Source organism: Lutjanus erythropterus, chromosome 22 (assembly GCF_056507025.1).
Source record: "Lutjanus erythropterus isolate fLutEry1 chromosome 22, fLutEry1.hap2, whole genome shotgun sequence".
NCBI classification, from domain to species: domain Eukaryota; kingdom Metazoa; phylum Chordata; class Actinopteri; order Lutjaniformes; family Lutjanidae; genus Lutjanus; species Lutjanus erythropterus.
Genome location: NC_139338.1, coordinates 1,477,880 through 1,498,007, shown reverse-complemented (window position 1 = coordinate 1,498,007; position 20,128 = coordinate 1,477,880). Strand labels below are relative to the sequence as shown.

At 38.1% G+C, this 20,128-nt stretch overlaps 1 protein-coding gene across 5 annotated transcripts; it reads right to left on the bottom strand.

The window, feature by feature from the left end:
• Positions 1-257: 257 nt before the first annotated feature.
• On the bottom strand, positions 258-19,199 carry msrb3 (methionine sulfoxide reductase B3). Of its 5 annotated transcripts, XM_084710628.1 has the most exons (8): positions 19,034-19,049; positions 16,392-16,507; positions 11,869-12,014; positions 9,205-9,313; positions 7,547-7,624; positions 7,272-7,300; positions 5,688-5,785; positions 258-1,010 (listed from the first exon to the last, which is right to left on the bottom strand). In XM_084710628.1, the coding sequence occupies exons 3-8, from the start codon at positions 11,942-11,944 to the stop codon at positions 828-830; spliced, it is 573 nt and encodes a 190-aa protein (XP_084566754.1). In that variant the 5' UTR covers positions 11,945-12,014; positions 16,392-16,507; positions 19,034-19,049; the 3' UTR covers positions 258-827. The 5 variants fall into 5 exon arrangements, with proteins under 5 accessions (XP_084566754.1, XP_084566753.1, XP_084566751.1 ...); XM_084710627.1 differs by lacking the exon at positions 16,392-16,507 and having other exon boundaries at positions 11,869-12,017; positions 19,034-19,177; XM_084710625.1 differs by lacking the exon at positions 16,392-16,507 and having other exon boundaries at positions 19,034-19,177.
• Between the last annotated feature and the right edge of the window lie 929 nt (positions 19,200-20,128).

Genomic DNA, 20,128 nt, shown 5'->3' with positions numbered 1-20,128 from the left:
CCTAAATCTGACACACTGGCCCATTAAGAAAAGGCAAAACTATGGACTACAACTACAATGTAAAAATTTACAACTCTGTTACAGTCATGACAGGAAATCTTTTACTTCAAACCCTGACAAGTACCCATGACACCATGGTTCTATTCTTATGAGATGACAGAAATGAGATAAAACCTCCAGAGGAAACTAACAAACTTGAGTTGAGATTATTTTGTTGCTATTTACAGTTTAAAAAAAAGGAACAAGAAAGTCAGACAGTATTTTTATGTTTTATTCACCCATTAATAGTTTTAATGCAAGCTTTGAACAAACACTGAAAATATTTCCTTATATAAAGAACTGAAGAAGGAACAAATACAAGAGGTTATAAATACCAAATGCTGTCATATCTGTCAATTTGCTCTCACTGTGTCACTTTTTAAGGTTTTAAATCAACCTCTCAGTATCAAATATCACTTCAAAAATATACTCTAATCAAATATTTTATGTTAGAATATCAAAAGCTCTACATTGTGTGTGTGTGTGTACATATATATATATATATATGTGTGTGTGTGTGTGTGTGTATGTGTGTGTAGTGTTTTGCAGCTTTGACTGTGGCTATACATTGCGTTTTGGAAGCGTGAACTTTCCCTGGTGATAAATGGCATCACAGTGTATTTCTCTGGTCTGCCTCAGCATCTTCCTTTGTTTTGGAGTATCTCCACCTCCTCCATCCTCACATTGTGAATCAAAAACACAGAAACTCACTTTACTAACTGACTGTGTGAACTGTTAGACTCCCTACACAGGCACAGTCCTCATACAGTGGTTCTTAAGTCCTTGCTTCAGAGCTCCGTCTTCCCGTCGCTCACAGAGCTGCTGGCGGCTCCGCCCTCGGCCACAGGGTTGGAGGTGGAGGAGGAGGCAACGTGTTCGGGCTGGAAAGCCAACGAGGCCGAGTTGATGCAGTAGCGTTTTCCTGTGGGTTTTGGTCCATCATCAAACAGGTGTCCCAGATGTGCCCCACACTGAAACACAAAGATTCATGTGCATTTGTGATTCGTTTGTGTCTCTTGCAGGACTGGTGTCAACAAATCAGCAGAAGGCACTGTGTGGTGAAGTTCGATTTCATTAATTACAACATCAAATGATTTTGATGGCATAAGTTTTGTTACATAAAAAAAACAGTCAGCTCATTTTCAGTGTTCCTGGGTTAGATCTGTTGAGTGACCCTAACCCTAGTGACAGCATCCAAAGTGTGTCCAGTTTATTACTGTGCTTTTTTGCCCGGGTCCTCTGTGTCAGCATGTTATTACACACAGAGCTAATGTTGGTCTGAACACAACCTCTGCCTGCTCACAGACTGGTGATCTGGCCACAGTGACTTTTCACTAGATCCAGAAGAGTTAGGGTTGGGGTTACAGTCACTGAAACTGTAAGCCTTCTCATGGAACAGTGGGCCTCATGCAAGAACATTTTCATACAATTACCTTAAATTGCTCTTACTGTTGTTCGTATAAACGTCATGTCAAATTCAACAAATACTCATAAATTAACTGTAAATTATCCACCTGTGCATGTCTGAGTGCACATGCAGGAAATGCATGCATAATTGGCGCCCCAATAATACCATATAAGGCTACACCTCCTGTCCAATATGTCAGGAAGTGTTTATTCATGAAAAGGCATCACAGAGTAAAATGACAAACTTTAAGAGTTTGGAGACTGATATCCTGCTTCAGAGATCCATGCAAGAAAGGAATTAAGGGACCTGCTAAAGCAAAGAAACCAGAAAACTGGGTGCTGTTAATGCTGTGTTATCTGAGCGTCAGGCTGTCACTGAACTAAAGAAATAGCTCTATATGAAAAAGTGACCTTTAAAAAAAACGGCCCACCACAGCAAGGCCAACAATGACTGCAACATGAGGAAGGGGTCAAGGTGAAGTGTACATCACAGAGATGGAGGAGAGAGTAACTATCATGATGTAGCAGTGGGATTATAACGATTATAATGAAGGATGTTTGTCTGAACAGTCACTTCACAAACCTGCACAAGAAGATATACATTCAACATGCCTGACAGGAAGTAATAATACATTGTTAAATTAATGATGACAGGCTTCATGTGTAAATTTAGAATTATATTATAATTAGTGTATAATGCAGTCAAACAGGAAAATGCTGACATAATTGTCATTTATTTTTCTTTTTTTTTTTTTACTTATGTTTTATTTGTTTTCTTTTTTAAACAACACAATACACATAGAACATAGTGTCAGTGACGTTACTTTCAGTCTTTATGATGGTATTTGTAGATAGTTTATTTTTTCCATCTGGTTTCCCATATTGATTGTTGTAGTTTCATAATATATGTGAGTCTCTCCATAACGTGTATCTCATCAATAATTTCCAGCCAGTTTGTCCTAGTAGGGGGGTCTTCTCTGTGCCATTTCCTTGTGATGGCTTTTTTTGAAGCTGCCAATAAAATCTTGATCAGATACCAGTCTTTGTCTTGGATGTTTTCTCGTGTTACATTCCCTAGATATAGTACAGTGCATGTTTTAGGTAGTTCATAGCCTAATATCATTTTCATCTCTTTCCACACATCATCCCAATATTTTATAATTTTGGTACAGTGCCAAAAAACGTGTGTGGCCCACATTCTGTTCCCCACACAGTCTCCAGCAAAGTTGATAATCAGACTATCATCCCTTTTTCATTTTTGGCATGATGAAAAATCTCACAATGTTTTTCCAGCAAAATTCTTTCCACATTCTGGAACTGCTAGTTGTTTGTTGTGTTTTAAATATATTATACCACATATCTTCAGTTATTACTTCCTTTAGTTCTTTTTTCCCACTTATCTCTTATGTACAAGGTCGAAGTGTTTCTATTTGCTACCATACCTTGGTATAATTCAGATATTACTCTTCCATATTTATTCTTGTAAGCATTACATAGGGTCACAATCACTTTATTTAATTCACCTGGGAGGTCTGGCTTTATTTCTTTGTTAAAATAATCTCTGACTTGTAGATACATATAAAAATCTTGGTGCTCTAGTTCATATTCTCTCCTTAATTTTGGAAAGCTTTTGATTTTTTTTTTTTTTCAATTAATGTATCTAATGAAAGTTAGGCCCCTATTTGCCCATTGTTTGAATTTTTGGTTCAGGGTCCCTGGCTTGAAATTAGTGTCATAAGCCATCCAGTTCAAAACTTTTATCTCGTTTTCCAATCTATACTTCCTCACTACTTTGAACCAGATCCCCAAGGTGAATTTGGTGATTATGTCCAGCTTTCCAGCTTTTTCTTTGAACATTTTCCTATTCTATTTTTATATTTCTATTAACATTTTTCTATTCTATTTTTCTATTATCATACTCTGCACGTGACAGTTCTCTATATTTAACTCCATCTCCTTCCATCTTGTGGCACAATTTGTAGCACACCAACATATCACTGGCCGGAGCTGTGCAGCATAGTAATATTCTTTCAGGTTTGGCAGTGCCAGGCCTCCCCCATCTTTAGGTATCTGAAGTGTTGTATATTTAATTCTTGGTTTGCATCCCTTCCGAATGAATCTTTTTTTTTTTTTTTATTATTGTTGACGCAAATACACCACCGCCGCATCTCTCCGCCTTCAAAACAGACTCCTGTCGGGTACTTGCGAGCACTAAGGTAAACTGCAGATAACTATCTTGCTCAGTATGGAAATATACTTGCGCGTGCTCATTTGCATGATGCTAGCGTTGTTTGGGGGGCGCGGTCGTCAAGCACGTCAAGCACCTAGGCGACAGGGCAGAGTCAGAGGAGCGAATTCCCGAATTACAAATAAACAATAAAGCAGCGAATTACCGGACGGAGAAGAGGTAGACGTAAGTTATTAGCTTGAGATAACTCGACATAGATTTTACAAGTTAAACAGACGTTCACAATATGTTGATGACCAGCTAACGTTACGTAACTTATCGGTAGTTGAAGTTAGTTTGGCCCGGTGCCAACTCAATGTCGCTAACGTGAGTAAACTAATTGATAGTATTAGGCTAACATTAATATCTACACACCATTATGTAACAACTGACTGCATTTTTCAGATGAGTTTATTGAAATATTTCTCTAAGAAGAGAAACGGAACGCCTGCCCTCGTTGCTGAAAAAAATCCTAGAGGAAACACTGAATTATGAGGGAGGGATCAGCACTGGCAAAGACTGAAATAAGTACAAAATTCTTGGCAACACATTCATTTTGATAATTTCTATTCTTGAGCTATAATCTAACATCAGAACTTCCCATCTTTCCATATCCTTAAAGATTTCCTGATTTAAAGGTTTGTAATTTGTTTCATATAATTCAGATAGATTTTTTTGTGATTTTTATTCCTAAATAGTGAATGTATTTTTTGTCCCATTTGAAGCTATATCTTTGTTGAGTTTCTGTTGATGGGGAGTAATTAATTGATAAAATCTGTGTTTTTTCCACATTTAACTTATAACCAGAGAAGGACATCAATTTTGGTAGGTTGAAGTCTGGTCGTTTTAGATATATCAAGACATCATCCGCAAACAGTCCAATTTTATGTTCCGTGTCTCTCATATTTACTCCCTCTAGTTCCTCATTTTGCCTCACTGCTTGAGCTAGAGGTTCGATAAAGATTGCAAATAGGATGGGGGAGAGACAGCACCCCTGTCTAGTGGACCATTCTAACTTAAACCACTTAGTAAGGCTGCCATTTATTTTTATTCTTGCTATTGGGTCCTGATATAGTGTTCTAACACATGAGACTGACTCTGGTTTGAAGCCAAATTTCTCCAAGCATAGATACAAAAATCTCCAGCTAACGCTATCAAAGGCTTTTTCAGCGTCTAAGCTTAGTAATATGGTACTTTCTCCTTTCCTTTGTACTTCTTCTATTATATGCAATGTCCGTCTTATATTGTCCTGGGTCTGTCGCCCTTTAATGAAGCCAGACTGATCTTCATTAATTAATTCCTTCATGAAGGTTTCAAATCTGTTAGCTAAAATCGACGTATATATCTTGTAATCACAATTTAATATCGATATTGGTCTATAATTTTTACAATACTCTTTGTTTTTACCTTCCTTAGGGATAACAGTGATAATGGCCTCTTTCCAGGATGGGGGAAGTATTCCTTTTTTTAATGTTTGATTGAATGATGCTAATAATAATAATAAAAAATAATAATAAGAAAAATAAATGACACTATTTTAAACTAAACTTTACAGCAACTAATAAAAAAGTTTGGCTTAGATAACAACAGACTGACTGCACACGGCTCTAAGACAGGTCTTGACCTCGTGAACTGTGCTCTAACCTCGAAAATAAAATAAAAAATAAAAATAAAAATTATGAGGAAATTGGTGAAAGCAAAGTTCTCCTAAACCACTTATACAACCCTCTTAAGAAGAAATCTGTTTGTACGAGTGGTTCTTGCATGAGGCCCAATGAGTCTCCAAACTGACAAAAAAAAAGTAAAATGTCCGTATTTATTTTGAAAACATTTAGATACAGTTAAGGGATCAAACTGGATCATCATCTGCTATGGTTTATTTTAATCACTTTATAATTACATCTCTTTCTTTTACTTTCACATTACACCACAGCAGCATCTGTTGTTCACTCTTTCACCTGATTTATGAAAAATAACAAAAGAGTAGTTTTTAAAAAATTATTTTATACTGTACCTGGCTGCAGGTAGTCTCCACTCTGTGCATCCCATAAGAGAAATCATCTGACTGAGTGATGGACTCATCCTTCAGCAGGTCAAAGAAAGATGGCCAACCTGCACACACAATGGTATCATGTTACCAAAAAAAAGATATGACATGCAGCAGAGGACAGATCCGATGTGGGAGATATGAAAAGCACAGATCCTGGAAACAGGACTGGTGTTTTTTTGCACAGATGTGGGGGCAGTGCCCCCTGCTGTCTCAGTATACTTATCTCAGTATACGTAACCTGTCGTGTTACAATTATCACATCACAATCATTTGGCATTCAAATTAAATATTGACACTGGGTTTTTATGAGTATTAAGATCACGTATGACATTAAAGCACAGGGATGTAAGTTTTACCAGCTTCTATTTGCAGAACACGGCAGGAATGGAATATAATATTCTGTATATGATATCTAGTCATAGGTTTGTTTTCATTAGTGTATAATTACCTGTGTTATTGTTACATTAGAATGAGCAAAGCAGAGCTTCATTACTGTGCTAAAGTAACATTTTCAAGTATATCTCTACTTTACTTGAGTATTTATTTTTCTGACAACTTTTTACTTTTACTCCCTGTCTCAAATATTTGTACCTTCTGCTCCTTACATTTTTCAAAATGGGCTTGTTATTTTAGTTTTAATGTATTTGAGGGGAATTATTGATCATTTTTATTTTGCATCGTTGTGCACAGCCAGTTGGTAGACTTGTCCTTCAAACAGCAACTTTTTACTTGTGTGTAACTTTGCCACTTCTGCTGCAGGGAGAGCAGGTCCTCCTCCATGGAGTCCAATGTAAAAACATGGCAATGCAACATGCATTGCCATGTTTCTACAGTAGGCCAAAACAGACAAACCAAACACTGCCTCCAGAGAGGGCCTTTCACATTTTTCGCGGCCACCATAGGTTTTCCTACATGCTTGGAAGGGGAAGGTGAGGCGAGGCAATCTGCAATGTTACTGCTAGATGTCACTAAATCCTACACACTGGACTGTCAAGTACACATCGTACATTGTCTGTGTTCTATTTTGATTTCATAAATCTTGCCTGGTCCAGGTTTATAATTTTTTGGAAGTTTTTCAAGTCTAGGTCCCAGTAACTTTACAACTTTTTTGTAGTCCATCGAAGTAGGCACAATAAACGGCTCAGGGGATGGGATAGTCTTTTTTTAATAGCTAAAAAAGAGGCAAATGGATTAGTAGCTTTCCAGATAATAGCAGGCATAAGAATTGAGTGGATCTCTGGCCAGAACTTCTTAAAGATTTCGGAAAACAAGAAGGAACTGAAACTAATCTGGGCCCAGACATTTTTTTAATAGTTTTTAATGACTGACTTGCGAGATTAACAATCAAGAAAATTGTATGTACAAGATAGAGCTGATCATTTTAGGTCATCAGTTAGCAACTATTAGCACTTCTAGACAGTGCACTCAAAAAGGAATTGAGAAAAAAGGCTTCAGAGGTGTTAACTGTGTGGGCTACAATGGAACCAGTTTTGTAAAGACAGTAAAACAGAGAAGAACTGCAGGTGAGAAACTGGTGGTTCAGCTTACCTGATCCAGAGTCAAATTTAGTGTTCGAGCTAGAAAAGAAATCAAAAATGTCAATTAGAAAAATTGTCATTTCATGTTTTTAAAAATACTGCTTCTTTCTTGTATTACTCCTTAATACTGCCATGGAGAATTATGGCACCGAACATCTGGCAGAAAAATCAGTTTTCATCTTCAGTTTTCATTCCAACTGATACTACAGGTGCTGACTCTCCTGAAAATGTGCCATCAGACAACAGCTCTGTCTGTAAGCTCTTGCCAAATAGTGCAGCTCTTACCTAAACAGGGGGGCCCCACAGACAACACAAGTGTAGGTCCCCTCATCCTTATGGTGTGCAAACTCTCCAGTGAAGGCACTGTGGAAAATGACTGTTTCAGTCAATTGAACAGCTCAACATGACAAATAAGTAAATGAGTAATTGTTTCCAAGATGGTTCTGCCAGATAATACTATTTTCATAATAACCTCACACTTTCTTTGAAAATTGATCTTCTGTTTTCAGAAAAGCTGGTGTGTCAAACCAAAATGGCGGTCTTAAAATGACAGTTCACTTCAAAATCAAAAATCCATATTTTTCCTTATAGCCGTAGTGCAATTTATCCATCTAGGTCTGCGCTTCCCAAACTTTTTCCTGGGGACCCACTTTCGAAGAATGAAAAACCATCATGACCCAATCCACAATAGATCTAAATATAAATAAGAAATAAACATAAATGAATGTTCCTCACCATTTTTACTTCAATTTCTGCATCACATTATCTTGACTAGAGCTGCAATGATTAATTGATCATTAAATTAAACTGCAACTATTTTAATAATCAATTAATCACTTTTGAGTAATATTTTAAATAAAAATAGTCCAAATTGTCTGATTCCAGCTTCTTAAATGTTAATATTTTCTGGTTTCTTTACTCATATTTGACAGTAAACCAAGTATCTTTAAGTTGTGGACAAAACAAGACATTTGAAGATGTCATCTTAGACTCTGGGAAACACTAATCAATATTTTTCACAATTTTTCACCAACTAATCAATCGTGGATATAGTGGACAGATTAATCTGCATTAAATTATTTGCAAACATATACACGTTAAATATTTTATAAATGAGAAATAAATTCATTTAGACCGAATTAAAGGACATCTCATTGGTTTCGTTTCTTCTCATCAGGAAAACGATAAAGAACATTTTAGAGATGTTTGCCTTCACTCCAATACAATGGAACTAGAGCATGTGGAGCTCAAAGCACCCAAAAAAAAAAAAAAAGAAAGAAATTTGAAAAACTTTCCCGAAATCATGACCCAGTTACTCTGTTGTCTTTCTAGTAGAAAAAAAGTCATTCCAGCAAATTCTATCTATAGAAAAAGTAGTGCCTACATGAAAGTTCCTACATGAGACATTGATGTTAACATTTTCAAATGCATTTTTTTGGTGCTTTCAGCACCACAACTTGAGTGTCATCTAGTTCCATTATACTGGAGAGTTGACTGACATCTCTACAACTGACATCTCCAAAACTCTGCAACTCACACCAAAACTATCAACATGGACAAACAGCACTACAAGCCAGAGGAAAACATATTCTGTTCATTTTGAAGTGAACTGTCCCTTTAACATATATTAGGGCTGTCAAATGATTTAAAAAATGATTTCATTATTTACATGCTTTGTGATTAATTCCTTGAAATTAATTTAAATATATCAGCACTTGCTGTGAGAAGGATTAACAAGGATTACCATGGCATGGATATAAAACACTGCCAGAAGTTTTTGCATTTAATGGTCCATGAGGTTGGAATTACTTACAAATAACTTACAAATGTGCAAAACAAACAACATTTGACCTCCAGTTTGTATATTTGCACTGACATCCATAAATTTGTGAAACCATATGCACAAATTGTGTCAAATTTCATGCAGGGCTCATTTGACCTACCTTTCAGTTCCTCTCTCTTGGGTAACATGGTACTGCATTGGTGAGAGGCGCTTTCTCAGCTCCTCCTCAGGAAAGCTCACTGGCCATGTCTTCTTGGTCCTACATGCTCCTGATGGGAGAACACGGGAGGACAAAAAATATTAACTATCAGTATTAACTACCTTGTGATGGCACCAGGAAGAAGTAAAGAGCTGTAGGTCACTATTACACTATGCCTTAAATCAAGCTATTCTTCTACAAAAATGTCAAATATTCCTCGGTCTCAACATCATGCTCAGACAAAATAAACATTCAAGCAGGCCAAATATCAACTTACAATACAAACTAATGAAAACACTGTTTATTCTTCATTGTCATAAGACATGTCTGCAGTTATTTTTGTCTGAGAATATTGGACATTAATATATGTGACTGAATGTTTACTACAGGAGAGCATACGAGAGATGTGAGTTATATCACAGCCCGTTCTGAGGTTGATGTTTCCCCGAGGTGACGTGCACTGTAGCTGCATGTGTTCTGGATAAACTGGATAAGTGGAAAGTTGTTTAGGTTCTTTTCGTGGTAATTCAGATCTTGAAGCAGTTCCTTGAAGCAACTCCTTAATTGACTTCTGAATACCCTGCCCTGACAGTTTTTCTCTTTACATATGAGTGAATCATCACTGCTTTATCATGCACACTGAGTAAGGATAACTGACTGACACACACACACACAAAAACATCTTGTTCCATCAAAACACAAAAAGAACCTATGGGCAATAAAATACTTTCATATTAAGTGGAAAGACAACCAAAATCACTCAGTGCAAGCAAGCTGCAAAGAAGCCAAGCAGTGTTTATTCTGTTAGCACTTGAAACTTCAGCTGTGTGACAGCAGCATGTGAGAACCATCTTAAAAAGTACCAAGTGGATTTTGGACCATATTTAATTAATCTCTCAAATGAAAAACATGTTGATAGGACTATTACTGAGCTGCTTGCCTTTCATAGCTGAAATATTATTATTCATTATGACATGAATTTTCCATGCCACATTGAAATGAAATTAAAACACAGAAAACAGTTATCTATTGACTTTGGGTGTTGTCCAGCAGAGGGCAGCATAAATAATAAATGCAAAGCACTGTCATTAGTTTTCATGAGGTGAAGGAGAGCTTTTTCTTTTTTGAGATTGAGAAGCACCGTCCATGCCAAAATGCGAAACAATCAACTGTCCATTCACAACTTTTAGAAAATTACCGTTACTATTTGCTTAGCTGTCAATACCTAAAAGCAAACTTAACCTGGGCCCTATTTTCCCATGTTTTTGTGACTAATTAAGTGACTAATGGGGACCACAATTTTTGAAATTGTGGGAGACAACTGCTGCCAACAAAGGCGAAACTAAGTTACAAAATAATCCCTCCTGGCAGCTGCAAGCTCTTAAAGTCTACTCAAATACTTGTTTTTGGATAGTTACTCCAAGTGTATGACATAGACAGAATCCCTACAGAGATAAACCTTTAATTTAAAAAGTAAGATATGTTTTGCTGATTTATTGCACCAAACTAAGCAGACTCCCTTTGCAAAATTCCAGCCATCATCACTTAAACTACAAGAAAGAAAATAAAACTCACCAAAACCTTCTTGGCTTATCATTCCACTGCTTTTCTATTGTCATCAAATCTGGTTTGGTTGAAAACCCGATTCACCATGTCAGATGTGAAAATATCAGGAGAGGACTAACAGGGAGGTCTGACATCAGAGAACAGTACATATAGCCTGAATATTTTATGAATATCTGAATCTCTGACACAGTGAATTAAGGGTTTATTTCAATCAAAGAACCAGCATTGGTGATTGTTGGAGCAGTGGGCCGTGACTTTGAATGAGGATGACGATGTTGATATTAAAATTACAGTTCCACAAGAGAGATAAAACGTCTCTCTCTCTCTAAACAAAACACATCATACTCATTTTAAAAAAAGCTCTACCTCTGTAGGGATCATTTCACTAATGTTGCCAGACACTTTGAATAACAATCTGAGCATGTCAGTGACAAAAACAAGCACTATTAGTGGATGCACTTTGATGGTGCACAGTTGCCCAGATGGACTACATTGTAGCCCAGTTTCACTTGTGCTAGCTGCAGCACTCTCCCGCAATACTGGAGCCGGACTTTCAAAACTTAAAAATTGGTGTCTATTAGTCACTTAGACACAAAAATATAGGAAAATATGATCCAGGTTGAAAAAACAGAACAAAGTCACCCTTTAACCAAGAATTCAGGTCCTGCTATGAATCTATATGCACAGCCTCCTACTGCTCATTCAGCTGTGAAAGACAAGAGGCTGGATAACTACCCTCTATAATTACAGTACCTGGAAATTTTTGATCCTTACTGCTACAAATACAAATCACTTGCTACATAAAAAAAATATTGAGGTCAAAAAACAGCCCTGTTTAGATTTAGTCCAATATGGGAGCTCTCAAGCATCGTTCACTGCAAACATTTGATCACCGTTCCCTGAGAGGAACGATCAAATTGAAGAAAAGAAGTGGAAGTTGCTCACATCATTCTGAACACACACAGACGGGGACAGTAAAGACATGCTGACACACCAGCCAGGTGTTAAGGCTTTAAGAGAGGAAGAGCACAGCAGGCACACAGCACCCAGTCAGTGGACCTGAGGGAAGACTGCAGGACCTCAGAGCTACAGGCTGGCTCTTGGTTATTAGATGCAGCAGATTGAAGCCCGACATGTCTGCTGAAGAGAGGTACTCCACCAACCACAAGAACCAAATGCCCCTCAGTAGGGCTACAAACCAAGGGCTGCTGGAGGAAGGGGGCAGACAGATGGAGAAACAACACAAGACAATACAGGTCAAGAAACTAAACAGCATTAGCAGAAGATATGGATTAAAAGTTCTGGTCATCAGGATGGTTTGGGATTCCCACTGTTCATGCAGAGTTTGAAGAACATTAATAGACATGAGGATGATGGACACACACCTAGAAAAACACATAACATTAATCCTTTATCCTGCAAGGGTGACTGATACCTTCATTACAATCCACATATCCTGTGTAGTTTATAACTTTCAGCTGATGAAGGCTATAAACCAACAGGAAATATAAAAATGCTAATTTGATTCAATAATTTAATAAACTAAATCAATCTATATTCTCTCCCTGACTAAAAGCCACACAGAAACAACTCAATCAACCAATAATACCAACACAGATTCTTTGAATGCAGAAAACACGTACACTGGTTTAAACATAAACGAATAATCTGTTCATATTGTGCTTTGCCCCAAAGTTCAGTTTCAACCAAATGTAACTCAAATTGTGCTAATAAGAATCTATGACAATATGAAAAAATACTGAATATGACAAAGACGATTCACATGCACTCTCGCCAGAGAACTGCATACAGGTCATTAAATTGCAATGACTGTAGCACTGAGACCATGACCCACAACACAAATAGCTAATCAGACAATCACATGGCACCAACTCAATGCATTTTGGCATGTGGACATGGTCAAGATGGTCTGCTGAAGTTTCAAACTGAGCATCAGAATGGGGAAGAAAGGTGATTTAAGTGACTTTGAATGCGGCACAGTTGTTGACAGGCTGGTCTGAGTATTTCACAAACTGCTGATCTACTGGGATTTTCACGCATAACCATTTCTTGGGTTTATAGAGAATGGTCCAAAAATGAGAAAATATCCGGTGAGTGGCAGTTCTCTGGGTGGAAAAGCCTTATTGATGTCAGAGGTCAGAGGAGAATGACCAGCCTGTTTCAAGATGATAGAAAGGCAAAAGTGACTCAAATAACCACTCGTTACAACTAAGGTATGCAGAAGACCATCTTTTAATGCACAACATGTTGAACCTTGCAGCAGATGGGCTACAGCAGTAGAAGACCACACCGGATACCACTCCTGTCGGCTAAGAACAGGAAACTAAGGCTACAATTCACACAGGCTCACCAAAATTGGACAATAGCAGAATGTAAAAACGTTGCCAGGTCAGATGAGTTTTGGTTGGTTCAGGTTGGTGGTGGTGGTGGTGGTGGTGTAATGGTGTGGAGGATATTTTCTTGGCACACTTTGGGCCCCTTAGTACCAACTGAGCATTGTTTAAACACCACAGCCTACCTGAGTATTGTTGCTGACCATGTCCATCCCTTTATGACCACAGTGTACACATCTTCTGATGGCTACTTCCAGCAGGATAACACACCATGTCACAAAGCTCAAATCATCTCAAACTGGTTTCTTGAACATGACAGTGAGTTCACTGTACTCCAGTGGCCTCCACAGCCACCAGATCTCAATCCAATACAGGACCTTTGGGGTGTGGTGGATAGGAGATTCACATCATGGATGTACAGCAGACAAATCTGCAATAACTGTGTGATGCCATCATGTCAATACGGACCAAAATCTGAGGAATATTTCCAGCACCTTGTTGAATCTATGCCACAAAGAATTAAGACAGTTCTGAAGGCAAAAGGGGGTCCAACCCGGTATTAGCAAGGTGTACCTAATGAAATGGCTGGTGAGTGTTTAGCTGGGTAATACCTTTTTCTTAACCAAATGCAATTTTTTACTTTAAAGATTTATCTTTCCAGCAGCACCAGCAGAGACTATACTAGAAGACTTTTCAAAACCATCTGTTCTCAGATGACTAGTAGGTCAAGTCCAACACCAGTTGTGGGTACTGTGTGTGTTATTACATTGCCTAATTGCTACTGCAATTTTGGGTTTTGAATTTAATTTAACTGTGTAGTTTCTATGCCATTTCTTATTTTGTTTTTATAAATTTCACAATTATTTCTTTATTTAAGTTATTTGTTTCTCTACTTATTTCTGTTGTTGTGTTCCCATAACACCTGAATTTCCCTTCTGGGGGATCAACAAAGGATTATCTTATCTTGTGTTGCATTCTGAAAATTGCATGTTTGGTCTCACTTTAGTGCGTTACTGATGACTGCAGTACACAAAAGTGCAACTGAAAATTTAATGACTGAGAAAAGAAAAGAACAAAATCAGAGAAAAGAGAAAAAAGTCACTAAGACAGAGGGAGAGAATGTGAGACAGAGAAATGCAAATTAAAAAATGTATAATAAAGTTAGGAAAAGTAAAGCTCACTGCTCACACAGCATTTCCTACCACAGCTATCTATTCCTCAGGTCTGAAACCCAGGTGGCAGCATGCATCTCTGCATGTCTGACTAACATATCTCAGCAGATATCTGCACACTATCTTAAGTTCAACCTTGACATGACCGAGCTGCTCTTTTATCCAAGGAAGGCATCTCCCATCTTTGACCTCACAAAGAATCTTGGTGTGACACCGGATGATCCGCTGCCACCATTGCTGTGACAACCAGCTCCTGCAGATTCATTCTCCACAACATCAGCATGACGCTTCCATTCCTCACCCAGAGGGCAGCACAGGTTCTGGTCCGTGCTCTTGTCATCTCACAACTAGACTACTGCAACTCGATCCTGGCTGGTTCGCTTGCATCATCTGACCCCTGCAGCTCATCCAGAATGCAGCAGCTTATATGGTCAATCTGCCCAAGTTCTGCCTCATTACATCTCTTGTTTGCACCCAGTGGCTGCTTGAATCCAGTGCAAGTCACTGGTACTTTCCTACTGTGCTGCAAATGGCTCAGGCCCAACTACATCCAGGACATGGTCAAACCATAGACTCCAAAGTAAGCCATCATACTCACAGTCTCAAAAGTTTTAGTTTTGAGCTCCATTACTTTTAGACATGTGCAACATGTATAAAAACAAGCTGGCAATTAGGCCTAGCCCAAATCAGCTTAAACAGATCCAGTCCATTATTGCTCCTCCACTAGACTCTACAGATGGCACTATGCATTCAGGCAGGTAGTGTTCTCCAAACACAGACTCTGATAGACTGCTAGGAGGAGAAGCATGATCAGTCATGATTGAATAACACTGCTCCATTGTTCAATAGCAGTGTGCTTGACAGTTTGGATATATGAATATATACATTGAAGTGCCTGACAACCAGTTCTTGTGCTGATGTAGTTTCCAGAGGTGGTCTGGAAGTTGTTAATGTTGCTACAAAGTACAGCAGACAATACGTCTTATTGTGAGGATGATTCATTCTAACTTGCATGGCTGTGTGCTTAATTTTATACATCTATTAGCATGGAAGGGGGTCCACATACTTCAATCATGTAATGCACAGTATGTATATGATATGCTATATTATGGGAATATCATGATCATAACAGATGGCTAAAACATGCATTCCAATAATAGTATATAATATAATAATATATTATGTTCATTTCCAGCTCTGAATTTTTATTCTGGGACTCCACTAGAGTCAATCAAAACCTTCTTCACTTTCTTCTCATTGGCCAACTTCTGGAAGCCTACCAAGGGGCAGCACCCAGTCAGCACCAGCGCTTTCTGTCATGAGGATCATATGGCTCTCAATAGCTCCAAACATATCTGCACTATCAACCTGTTTGAATGGTTTTCAAGCTGGACAGACAGCAGCAGTGAATGTTTTCCGTTATATAAGCACTTATTAGTTACTACATTGACTACACTTATATCTAACATATATAAAACAGAAGGGTTTTTGTTGTTGTTTTCCTGGGGAGTGATGGGAAGCGGGCCGAGACACAGAATATTTTATTTTCTATCTGTGCAGTTAGTGATCCTATCAGCTGAGTTTGCTCAAATTGGGAGCCCAGAAACATCTCACATTATCACAACATCACAAATAAATGTTAAATTGCAAGTTAGACAGTGTGCAGGAGTCCTTCTGCAACTTTTTGGTCTACTCACCACTCTCTTATGCACCTGTCTCATCTGATAGATGTATGAAGTGGTTCTTTGTTCCAAATCATATTCATATTCAGTTCACATTTTTTTAGTACACGTAAAAGCTTCAAAATGCACAAGGAGGATATGTATTGACCTGTGTTATGTCATAGAACAAAACATGAAAACCTCCTCAGCTTCTGTTGACTGCAGACATTTTTTTCAGGCAGCTAACCACTCACTGACGACAGAATCAAAAGTGCAAATATGCTAACTCATCTCCTGGTTTTAAACTCATTCCTGTAGCAGTCTATTCACAACAGTCTGAAGCCTGACCTTTTTGTTCACATGGACAGAACTCTAAAGTTAACAAATTACTCTACCTAGAAGAGCAGCAGGCAGTGCAGGGTGGCAGACTGAGCTGCTGCCATGCCCGAGGGCATGATGCAGGGCGAAGAGCCCACGTCTTAGGAGGACAGCCATGAGACACACAGTTACACTGAAGAAGGACAGGGAAACAAACAGGGAGTGAGAGACAGAAAGAGAAACCACAGCAGCTGGATTATTCTAACCACAAAAATATCCACTGGTGTGATTTATTGACTCTTCGTGGCAGTGATCTGTAAGTTAGAACATACTGAGGTACATTCTGTGATTAAATAATCCTGACTGTAATTCCATATAACACAGAGGGTTTTAATAAATAACAACCAACAAAGAAACATATTTATGCCAGTCAAATCAATGTTTTCAATCCCCCAAGAATCTTTGGATGCTGGCCTCTGCCAGACAAATGCTGGACTATATTTAATCGCTCTGGATCAATGCTTTGTCACAACACAATCTTACTCTATTTGGGTGAGATGCTTTGAGTTGCCATACAAAGCACAACAGGCCCTGACATACCAAGCCAACCTCAAAGAACTATGCACAGAAAAGCCCGACTGATCACATGCTTTGTGCCTTTACATCATCACATGTATAAAGATGTCAAATTATCACACCACATAGACCATAGTGATGAGTGACCACTGTCTGCTGGGCTGTACGTTTGTTCCATACCTGTGTAAGGAGAGATAATTGGTCAGTAGTAAAAACATCAAGAAAAGACAAATTACAGTTTCCCACCATTCTCTTCCAATCTACTTTAGTTAATGACGTTACTTGACACTAGGACTGCATGATTAAAAAAACCCAGATGATTATTTTGGAGATTATTTCAGTGGGTATGATCATTTTTTTCCATTTTTATTTTCACTGAAAAAATATTAAAATTATGACGATGTGATATTTGTTGGGGTCGGTGCCAAACAAACATTCCTATATCAAAAGAACAAGATTTTTCAATTAATATAATTTTGTTTTAATTTGATGTTGAACATTGTTACAACCTACAAGACATTATAACAACATAACTAAATGAGCAGTTATCTAAGTCAGTGTTCCCCAAAACTTTTTTCTGGGGTCCCACTTTTTGAAAATGACAAACCAATCGCAACCCAGTTCACATCAGGCCTTATCAATAAATCTTGGGAAGAGTTAACTCAGAGCAGTGTTCTTTTCAGCAGCAAAACAAACCCTGCATATTGACCTATATAAAGAATATGAAGGGTTTATTGTGAAAAAGGGTCTATGCTGCTACAATTAACAAAGCAAAGGAAATGACTTTGCAAGAAAAAAAAACAGACAAACTTAATGGCAAGTTAAAAAAGACCCGAGGGCACCTCGCCCAACCCTAATGGCTTGCTTGGTAGAGCATCTGCCCCATAAACCGAGGATTCAGCAGCAGCATGGGTTATATTCCAACTTGAAGCTGACCCACATGTTGTCCTCCCATTCTCATTACTCCTTTTCCTCTATTTGGATATACTACAGAACAAGACAATAAAACTCAAAGTTATACTTTAAGTTGTACAAGCCTACTTATTGTTTAATCTGTATTTCTTAATGACTGTTGGATTCACAGGCGTCATCTGCTCATTGGCATGGAAAATCAGAAACTGGACATGAAGTGGGAAAATCTAATAATCAAGAAGTTGAAGTTAAAGAAATTGAAAAGCATAAATTTAACAGCAGGTTGTCATTGTTTGGACTTTATTTAATTTCAAGTTTGTTGTCTTTGCAGCATGAATAAAATGAGTGAATGAATAAATACCTTTAAAACAATTTTGGCACACTTTCTTAAACTATAAATGTTAATCTTTTAAATAAATGGGGTTCATTACATGTCAAATGCTCTGTTGGCTTTTGTAAATTGGTAAGACATAAACAGACATAAGTGATGTGAGAGCAAAAACACAGTTGAGGGAACTGTTTTGAGGTTCTGTTGCCTTCTCTCACTTAAGCCAAAATTAGCCAGGCTATTCCCTTATCAATATTTATAGAACACCCCCCAGGTCATGAAGTGGTGAACTAAGGCTGCTTTGACAACCAGCACGAGATGTCAGTTAGATTAGTGGTTCCCAAACATTTTCTAGCATGCCCCCGCTTTTCAGAAGCCAAAAAAGGGGAACCACCCATCACCCATTATACAGACAATAAGTTCCATAAAGACAGAGTTAATATGGGAAAACATTTTTTACATTCTCATGCCATCTACATAAATGTAGAAACATAAGTTGAATATCATTAAAGTATAATATGGAGATGAAAACTATGAAATACTACAGGTTTATTTTCTGAACAGATGAGAGCTCATCACCAATGCGCCATGTTGGAACAAGTGTTAAGGATATTTGTCCCAAACAGGGAGCTCCATCCTGCCACTAATCTAGGCTGGTTATCTGACGTTAATGATACTTCTATAGTCAAGTGTGTTAACAGTAGGCTGCACTGTACTACATTGCGTTAGGTAGTATTACAGCACCTTTTTTCTAGTTGACACAAGAAAAATACAAACAACTGGGCAAACGACTGGTATCAGTCTCGTTCTGACAGGTTCCCAGTCTTCATTAAAACTTGCCCCATGTCTCAGTTTATGCCAAGTGATTGTAAGTTAATACAAAAATACAAAAGATACTCATACCGGCGAAGAGCAGCAGCAGACACGCGATGCTGACGTTGAAGCTGAATGCCGCAAAATAGCTCATAAAGTGGACCCAGAGCTGACACACAGTTAGCTTAACGGCTAACAGTCCGCCCCGTCGACCAACAGGCTGTCTGTGTGTGTTGGAGGGTACAATGACGGGGCAGCGGAGGAGACCTGCGCACATCTCCAATTATGGCCACGAGCCACTCACATTCAGCCTCGTCAGCATGACGCAACTGTAAGCCAACAGCCAGCAGACACTCATCACGTTCAACCAGACAAGCATTTATGCAACAGATAAAGCGAAAACAACAGAATGCACATAGAACTGCTGGGACTGATGAAGCTAAAGTAAATGGCACAGTTAACATCACAACATATCTTGTTAAAGTTGTGTTGTATTTAGAATGCACTCAACTGTTGCACGCATTAAGTAATAACGGTGCAACTAAATGCAGATTATGTCTCTCCAGTCCCTGATTTTCCCATTGAATTTATGAAGTGACTTAAAAATAAAATAACTCCATCTCTGTTTAGATGTTAGGGGTCTTATATAGCTATAGACCTGATCATCTACATAAATAGGTGCAGAAAAACTATAGAACTGTACTCAAATGTTATAGAAAAAAAGAACACACACACACACAGAAAAATAGGGGGAAAAAAGGACATACACACATATATATATGTACAAATAATTAGAATTATGGGGGAGCCAAGGGCAACTCATCTCCCCTGAAAAGGACATGAGCTCTAAAATATGATGTTCCTCAAATAAAAAATAATAGTAAAAACACATGAATGTTGTATATTTTAGTCAGTCTTTACATTACAGTTATTTATCTTCACAAATGAACACAATGCTGCTTGCTGTGATTGTGTGCCAGTGTTTGGGATTTTGCTCTGATCAATGAATGTCTTATTACACACACACATACATAAACTTATGTGCACAGACTAACAACATATGTTGGTACACATATGCAACATTAGACTACCAAGCAGGAATACTGCCTCAGTAAAAAAGCAGTTTCTACAACAAAAAAATATGTGAATAGCGGTCCTGAAAGTGTAGACTTCTGTCTCTTCTTT